The 9,754-nt window shown below is 32.6% G+C and overlaps 1 protein-coding gene across 2 annotated transcripts; it reads right to left on the bottom strand.

Annotated features, from left to right (window-relative positions):
• Positions 1-226: 226 nt before the first annotated feature.
• Positions 227-9,125, bottom strand: LOC108336404 (uncharacterized). Of its 2 annotated transcripts, none has more exons than XM_017572847.2 (7): positions 8,930-9,125; positions 8,361-8,499; positions 8,213-8,266; positions 6,363-6,436; positions 1,265-1,382; positions 657-715; positions 227-526 (listed from the first exon to the last, which is right to left on the bottom strand). In XM_017572847.2, coding segments are annotated over exons 2-7 (408 nt in total). In that variant the 5' UTR covers positions 8,463-8,499; positions 8,930-9,125; the 3' UTR covers positions 227-525. The 2 variants fall into 2 exon arrangements, with proteins under 2 accessions (XP_017428336.1, XP_017428335.1); XM_017572846.2 differs by having other exon boundaries at positions 227-499; positions 8,930-9,124.
• Positions 9,126-9,754: the final 629 nt, after the last annotated feature.

Raw genomic sequence — 9,754 nt, 5'->3', positions numbered from 1 at the left:
CGAATATTTTCTTTCTTAATTGAAAAACCGACTTAATAACAACTAAGTTCCTGTGCCTCAACAGAACCGTTATTGAACAAGTATGCCAGATTTGGAAAGGTGCAAGTTTTCTTTTAATATTTGAACTTTTACATCAAATTCAAAACACTTTCATATCAGAGATCAATATTTTGTACTTTCAACAGAAAATAGAATGTTAAGAAAATTCGGGTGAATACTAAGTATATGAAGTACTGAATAACTTGAAACTTTTTCAAAATCTGTGGAAACTATTTTTTAATTCATTAGTTGTGTCGTATGTGGAAGGAAAAAAATTTGAACACAATTAATATCTGAATTTCATAATCAATGAGTAATTCCAACTCAGCCCAACAGAATCAGAAAGCGAACATCCTTGATTTGCTTTATTCTATTTGGTTTTCAAAGTTCTGTATCACATAATCTGATCATCAACTCAGAAACCATTCTTCGTGCAAAAGGTATATAACTGAGGCTATACCTGTAACAACGTGGAACTATTAAGGATCTACATAAAAATAAAAAACAAACTGATGTTATGGAAAGGAGTCCTATGTCAAATTCATCTGTAGAAATGGTTTTCACTTTTCGTGTCACAAATTTATGTCAGGAAATAGCGCTGTTGAAAGCAAACTCACCAAATAAGGGCACCAATCTCAATTATGACAGCAACTATGGTCAGAACTTTGCTATGAATCTACAAAACATGAAAAATTAATCAGTTTTCCATTCAACTAAGGGCATATTTGGGTATTTTCATCGTCAAAACTTCTCTAGAAAAAGAACATTAAAAAATGTTGTATAAGTTTTTTATAAATTAAAACTTGCTTATTTATAAGTTAAAAATCTAATTTTAGAGAAGTAAAAGGACAGATTTTACAAATTAGCTTATATACATTATAGTTTTAACTTATGCAAAAACTTATTTTATCTGTCTTCTCTAAAAGAAAATTCATCGTAACAGATTGTAAGAAAAGTGACAGGCCACAAAGTATTTGAACAAATTGAGATCGCTTCCTTGATTAAAGAAACAAGATTCATAGTGTACCAAGAATTAGTAAGCGTGTTTTATCAGACTAGGTAAGTAAAAAAAAGGTAGAAAAGATTATTATTCAAATGTCCTCACTAATATTACTTTTTAAGATTAGCAACTCAAGAGAGCATTAAAAAAATGCAAGTAATTTGTATTCCAAACAATAGGTACTTGCTATATGGAGCTTGTAGCGATCAAAGGAGTAGGGATTACCCAAAGAGCACAGATAAGTGCTATAACCACGCATCCAAGGTATATGGCTGTAGCAAAAACCCGAACAGGGTCAAACATCATTCCCAATTGCTGTGCAGGTCCAAGAAGAAAGCCTGTACTGTTAGACACACAAACCGAAGTTAGAAGGTTTCTTGAACTAAATCCTGTAAATTGAAAGAAAATAAAAGTGAGTCAGTCTTGCATATTGCATAACAGCACAAATATTTAATAATAAACGGAAGTACATAATAGAAGTCTAGATCTCACTATTAACACCTATAAATATCTCATTGTATTTGGCATTTTCAAGCAAGGAAATTTGAGTTCTCTCTTGTACTTCTCACCTCTTCCTCTAACAAAGTAGTATCAAGAGCTAAGTTTAATCTAGAGAGTTGAGACATGGCAAGCAATGGATATATTATCTTCCAATTTTCCATCTTACAAAAGAAAATTAAAAAAAAAAAATTGTCTTCGCCCGATTTGGCTTTCAAGGTACTTGGGAGATTGTACAAAAAGGCTATGAGGAAGATAGATTATCTCCACATGAGATGTAGACATTGTTAGAGTCATTCTAGATATTTCTATATTTCAAATTACTTAACATTTCTCCCCCTTAATTTGAAATTTTCTTCTTCACACCAATCTTTGCTCTGAACCTTTGAAACTCTTCAAACTTTAGTGGCTTCGTGAAAATATCAAGAACTTGATCTTGAGTCTTAACATACTTGATCACCACTTCCCTTTTAGAAATGGATTCTCTAGTTAAATGATTTCTCATGTCTATATGCTTGCTTAGATCATGAAATCCAGATTCTTTGCTAGTGCTTGTGCAGACTTGTTATCTATGCAAATCTTTATAGTTTCCACTTTTGGTAAATGAAGTTCTTCCAATAATCTCCTTACCCAAATCGCATGACAAGTGCATGAAGTTACTGCCAAATATTCTGACTCACATGTTGAAAGTGTGACAATGGGTTGTTTCTTTGAACCCCATGAAAAAGCACATCCTCCCATGAAAAATATAAAGCCACTAGTGTTATTTCTATCATCAATATCTCCCACATAATCACTATCACAAAATCCATAAAGCTTGAAATTATTAGAAAAAGAATAAAATACCCCCCATGATCACTTGTCAATGCGACTATTCCATGCTCTTGGTTCTTGCTTTAATCCATACAAAGCTCTCTTCAATTTTAAAACCTGATCTTTATGTCCTTCAACCACAAAGTCCGAAGATTGCTCAATATAGGCTTCTTCTAGATAGCCATTTAGGAATGCAGACTTCACATCATTTTGATAGATCTTCCACTTCATTTGAGTCACCAAATAAATCAACAAACGGATTGTATCCATGCAAGTGACAGATGCATAAACTTAATCATTGTCTACTCCATGCTTTTGCTTGTAGCCTTTTACAATTAGTCATGCTTTGAATCTTTCCACTATTAAGGCAAGATTGTCTAAACAAACCTTTTTCAGAAGTTTAACATAATTGTCTAACGATAGCATCTATCAAATGAACCGTCTAGGATAAACACACTAAACGCTATATGTGTAAACGTTATCCTAAACTCTAAACGTTACACTTGGAAAAGAGAATGATTTTATTATCATCATTCATGTCTATTACACGTTCCTTACACCTATTTGTAACAATCTAATCTTCCAAAATAAGGAAATAAGGGAACAAATATATTGAAAAATAAACTAGAAGATTCTAAAGATATTTTCTCTAATTAGAAAGATTCTATAGATATTTTCTCTAATTAAGAAGATTTTCCTCTATTACAACACTCTCCCTCAAGTTGGTAAATGAATATCAATCATTCCCAACTTGCCTACAAGATCTTGAAATCTACCCTGAGGGAGCCATTTTGTAAAAATATATGGTATCTGAAGTTATGTAGGAACATGAGTTGTAATCACAAGCCTCTGACTAGATTATCTTTGACGAAATGTTTGTTAATCTCAATGAGTTTGGTTGTCATGTTGTACTGGATTATGGGCAATGCTCATGGAAGACTTATTGTCATAGTATAGTTGCACAGGGTTGTCCACCTTGACTTTAAGATCATCAAAATGATTTTCATCCAGAGTCCTTTACACATTCCTTGAGCAAGAGCTCAGAATTCAACTTTTGCACTAGAACAAGATACTCGATCTTATGTTTTGCTCCTCCACATTACTAGACTATCTTCAAGAAGCATACAATATCCAGAAGTAAAGTTTTTGTCAGTAATAAAACCTGCATAGTCAACATCAATGTATATTTTCATAGTTAATGTGTCTTCCATTTTGAACAATAGCCCCTTTCCTAGACTTGACTTCAAGTACTGGAGAATTTTGTCAACTACTAGCATGTGTCTCTCTCTTGGATCATGCATAAATTGGCTCACTACATTAACTGCATAAGCAATGTCTGGTCTTGTGTGTGATAGATAAATCAATTTTCCTACCAATTTCTAATTAGATTCTACAGATATTTTCTCTAATTAGGAAGATTTTACTCTAATTACAATCATTACTCCAATTAGACTTTGCCTAAACGCTAGTACATGTATCATGCCTAAATGCTTGGGAACGTCTAACGCTTTTAATGGAAACAAAGAATGCTCACATTCTTTGAATCTTGCCACATTGACATGTGGGACGTAGTTGAAAATGGTAACTATATACCCTTTGATGAAGAGGGTGAGCCCTAGGCTAGAAGCAGATGGTCAGACGAGCAAAAACAGAGGTATCTCCTAAACTCTAAAGCTTGGAATTCTCTAATGTGTGCTCTTTCTGAAGAGGAGTACAGGAAAGTACAAACCTACAAATGCGTAAAAGAAATGTCCTTACACTCACCTTTTAGTGTTAGTAACAAGGTTGGCTCTTCTTTTTCATTAACAAGATTAGCTTTTTCCTCCATATCATTGGGACGACATTCCCAAGAAAAATGACCAACCTTATGCAATCGTAACATTCAACTTTAGATTTCTCATAACTCATTTCATTTTGAAAATAATCACGACCTCTTCCTCTTGCTCTTCCACATGCTCTTCCACCTAGGAGGGATTTTTTCAAGATCTCCCAAGCTTCCTTCGACGTAGTAGCGTAGGCAACCTTCTCGAACATCGAGTCATCCAAATATTGATGGATGAGAGTGAAGGCTTATTGTTCCTTTTTCCTTATTTTCAACAAACCATTTCATCTGGAGATAATCTATCTTCATCTTGTGGCTCCTCATAGCCTTTTTGTATAATCTCCCAAGCACCTTGAAAGCCAAGTAGCACTTTCATGCATGGACACCATTTTTCATAATTTTCTTTTCCAAGACGAGGAAATTGGAAGGTAGTATATCCACTGCTTGTCATTTCTCAACTCTCTTTTTTCTCTCAAACTCTATATCAAATCTAGCTCTTGATACCACTTTGCTAGAGGAAGAGGTGAGAAGTAGAAGAAAGAACTCAATTCCTTCCTCTAAAATGTCAAGTACAATGAGGTATTTATAGCATTAATGAAGAGATCTAGACTCTCTTTGGGAGTTAATTATGATAAGTGTCCATCAATGATGAGGAAAAAAAACACAAAAAATGTTTTATGAGCAAGAACGTAAATGACTTGAGGCAGCTTATCTGTCTTCATATTGTTTAGATGTTGGGGACTGTTACATGCATGAAAATAATTAAAATTTGTGAATCATTCTATTGACATCAAGCTAGACCAACCAACAATACCAACTCTATTAAATATACCCTTATGTGTTGATGAAAAATTATAATAGTTTAAATAAGAAAACAGAGAACACTAACGAAAACATGCAAGAAGAATAGGGCCAAACAAGTAGGCCCAAAAGGATTGCAAAGCGGAAAACAAAATCATAATGTTTATTACAAAGAAAAGAGAAATACTAGGTTGTAGAATTGGCTGTTTGATTCTGTTAGTGCTGATGTAGTAATTTGTTAGATTGGTTAGAAGGTATTTTGTTAGAATGAGCATATGACCTAGATTTGCTATATATTTTTGCAATTTCCTTTATTCAGAATACAAAATACAATATTAATTCTTTATCTATCCTTTACTAAGCAGGTATCTTTGTCCCAAATTAAGAGAATTCACTCCCTCATGATATTGTATAGATTAGGGATTACATTTTATATTTCTTTAATTTTCTTTTGTTGTATCATTCAAATTCTTATAAATAGGGAATCATGTTTGTGCTTATAACACAATTCCTTGTAAATCTTTCCATATGGTATGAAAACTAATATTCTCTTTCCCTTCCCTCTGTTTTTCTTTTTGGTTGTTCTGTGGCCTCTCCACATGATTATCATCGCAAACCACTGTCAATCCCTTTCTGGCAGTATACTTGATTATTGCCTAATTAAAACTCCAATGGAGTCCAGTGTCAAACTTGAACATCATAGATATTAGCTTTGCAGCCAGTGTGGTAAATGAATTCCTCAACACCCTTTGTGGTAGTCAATGAGATGTTGTCATGTTTATCATTTGATATGTCAAGAATGCATCAAGTAGCAGACTTTTATATGTAGATAAAAGTGACACCAAGATTGTGTTGAAGTTGAAGTATAAATTGGAGTCTTATTGTGTAAAAATTAAGTTGAGCAACATGTGATAAAGCTTACAAACCTATTGTCTTAAAGTTTTGGATTTAAGACTGGTTAAGTTCTCTAGCATTGTTAACTTGTGGCCCATTGGTGAAGATCTCTTTGGTGTTTCTCTTCTTAGGATTGATCAACAAGTGATATCAAAGTCAATGGTACTAATATGGAAAGAATTAATACTTGAAGGGGAGATTGTTGAAGTTTAAGTATGATTTGGAGTCTCACATCGCATAAAAATGAAAGAGTTGAGCAACATATATGTCAACAAGACTCACAAACCTATTATGTTAAGACTTTAGGTTAAAGAGGTGGTGTCAACTTTTCTTTTTATTATATCATTTTATCCTTTATAAATAGACAATTATGTGTGCTCCTAACACACAATTCTAGTAACTCCTATAAACTCGAATGTTATTTTTCCTCTGGACATAGTTTAGGAGAAGTTAGTTTTAAATCTCACATATGAACAAGGAGCAAATTAAATCTACCTTCCAACGGCTAACAGGTTGCCAAAGGTGAACAACACCGCAAACTTTATGGGTTTCACAAAAACAATCATTGACTGCAAAGTAGAAAGAAGAGGGTAAATAAACAAAGTATGTTTAAGTTAACAAGACAATTTACCTGAGGTTTTGCAAATTTCAGAATTAATAGAGAACAAACTATCAATACTTTTGCACCATGTATTATCTGTTACACAATATATGATATTCAAAAAATTTCAGAGATCAATACATTTATGTGAGCCAAGTTACTGAGATTGCAAGAAGAAAAGAAAATTGCGTGAGTTTTAAATAATAGGTAAGTTACAGGAGAAGATTGAAATTACGTCACTCTTAAATAAGAGGACTAAGCACATTTAAGTTGATTGTCATCTCATCACATGAGAAACTTAAATATGGAGATATTGTTACAAGCTTTATCTACTCTAGTGAGCATTTGACAGACATATTCACTAAGCCCCTTGACCTGTGTTCTACTTAAATACACAGTTAGAGATCTATGTCCGTTTTCTTTTCTCTTTTAACATTTTCTAAAAACGTAAGGAACCTGAACCTAGAATAGTTGCTAAAATGAAGTCTTTAAAAATGTTACTTCTAAATAAATGAATCTTTAAATAAGAAGTAACTAAAGAAAACCAAAAACTTGAGCTGTAAAGGACCAAAAAGAGCACAAACTAAGTGTTTTAATAAATGTATCAAAGAAAAGGTAAGAGTAACACCTATTGAGGAAAAGCTGATAGAATATTGCCTGTAATGGTTTGAAAATATGAAGAGAAGACCAATAGAAAACCCGGTCAGAAGAGTTAATGGGAACTAAGAACACCCAGTAACTACAGATAAAGAAAAACAGATACACCGACAAGATCTAAATAGCCTTGTTGAAACTTAACTTTTGAAAGAACAAAAAACCCTGTTTAGACACGCATCCCTTTCTTTCTGGGTGTAAGCAAAAGCGGAAATCAAAATAATTATAGGGCAGTAGTAAGTATATAGACAATGCTCAAAGCAACCTGAAGAAAAAAAAAATAAGGGTATAACATTAACATATGCCAAAAAATAGGTTGGAGTGTATAGTTCATTATCTTGTCTTCCAATCATAGCTAATCATCTAGATGATCGGAGAAGTTGCTCAATTTTTAGTTGTTTGCTAGGAATCTTGGTTAATCAGTGTTATAATCATACCTAGATTATAAGTATCGATAAGAGCCTTAGGTTAACCTTTTTGCATTAACACTACATCTAATTATCATTCAACACAATAGTTCTCTCTTTTCCACCCTTTCTGAAATTTTAACAATGACAAACATACTCAAATCTTTCCACCAAATGAATTTCAGTTATTTCATGCAACAAATTCTGCCAGTAGTACCTTATCCACCAAATTGACAAGGCCCAATTATGATTTCCCATTACATGGCAAGGTGAAGCCTTCTTGAACACTCTTGCAAGATATGGCATCTTTTTGTGAACCCAAGATGAGAAACGCAACAGGAAAATAAAAGTTTAAAACTACTCTTATGCTTACAAAAGAAATCTGATTTTAAACTTAGTCATTTGCCATCTGATGAAGCACGGAACATAACAGATTCCTAATAAACACCATTAACTTGCCACATTGCAACACCAATGGCCCATATGTAGACAAAAGAACTTCATTCCGTTACACTAAACATTTGCCACTAATCTAACTATTTTATTACTAATTATGAGGGATTCATTCAGGTTCTCTTTTTCTGTTCTAAATTTCTAGCCGAAATATAAATTAAACACAAGATCACAAATATATCACAATCGTACTCTAAATACAGAAGAATGAGGAGACAAATGTCGCTCACCAGTAGCATGCAGACAACACCAGCAACAAAAGAAGCGGCAAATCCATAAATTCTCTGCATAGTAACAACCAAAAGTTATAAAACATATAGCCGTTACTGTTACATAAATCTGAAACAGCAAGATTAACGTAAAAAGTTTTGGCAGCACCTGTGTTGTTGAGAGGGAGCAGAGGCCACCTGAATCCTCACCCAACAAACTCTCTCCCTCCTCTTCATTACCTACCGTTAATGACCGACCAATGTTCCACATTGTTTATTAGGAAAGGTTTTCTTGCTCACTGTTGGCACTGTACAAATTAGATGCATAAATCAAATAATATCTACATCCATTGAAACTGTAAGAAAGAGAATAAAGATATTAAGATACCCCAGCAAGCAAGCATACATTGGAACTAATTTTTTTCAACCAGTGATGGTAAAAAATAAGAAAAATAATCTAATCTTTAATTTATTGTACACAATTCCTATAATTCTCAAATAATTTTAGAAAAACTTACTTTTAACTTATATAAAGAAATATTTTTTTCTCATAATTTTTTTTAGTTTACTTTCCTAAAACTCAAATAGTTATGAATTAACACTCAACTTGCGGTGCTTAATATGATTCGCAGTATTTTCGATGTTTTCTTCCTTTGATCTTGAAAGGGGGGAAGGAAAAAGGACATACAAAAAATTGGTTTCATCAATTAGAAAACAATGAATAAGAGAAAATCTTACATAGATTGGCCTCAAGGGGTTCTTTGTTACTGAGAAATTTCAGTGGAGAAAGCAAAACAACCGAAAATGTAGCGCACATTCCCCGATGATAACCGCGTCTGTACAAATCATTGGGGACGGAAAGAGGAAAGTTTGGAGGCATGAATGGAGTTGAAGAGTAATAAGCTCTACACACGTTTGGCTGGCACTGGGCACCACTTACATTTTTCTGTTTTTAATTTAAAAACTATTGAGTGAAACTTGCTGTACGCGAATTTTAGTTTAATGGAATAATTAGATTTTTGTTATACATAATTTAGTATAATAACTTAAAATAATAAAGTGTATAATTAAAAATGTAAGATCTTAAACAGTATAGCATATTTTATAATTAATATCTAAAAACAATTTATAAATGAAATTGTTCGGATAGAAGAAAGAATAGCAGGGTAATCTAATTGTGTAATAATGATCAAACTGAAGTAAAATTTTAATAGTAAGAAATTATAAATTATTATAGCAATGAATTCAAATTATTATAAACTAAACTAAAATACTCTTCCAAATTATGATTAGTCCTTTAATGTTGATATTGTTTTACATTGATATTTGATACTAAAGACAATGTATAAGCATATTGATAATGATAATAAGAGATTTTCCTTTTATGAATTCAAATCTCAATATAAATTGATTTTCTTAAATTAATTAGACTTGAAATTTTTCACCACTTATGTTTGTGTGTTTGTTTGTAAGTAACGAAGAACTGAATTCATAAGGAAATCCTCTAGAACTTGAGGAGGATGATGGGTGCAAAGGGGTCAATAGTATATATATATATATATA

Source organism: Vigna angularis, chromosome 7, assembly GCF_016808095.1.
Source record: "Vigna angularis cultivar LongXiaoDou No.4 chromosome 7, ASM1680809v1, whole genome shotgun sequence".
In the NCBI taxonomy this organism is placed as follows: Eukaryota; Viridiplantae; Streptophyta; class Magnoliopsida; order Fabales; family Fabaceae; genus Vigna; species Vigna angularis.
This window is presented reverse-complemented; position numbering and strand designations above follow the sequence as displayed.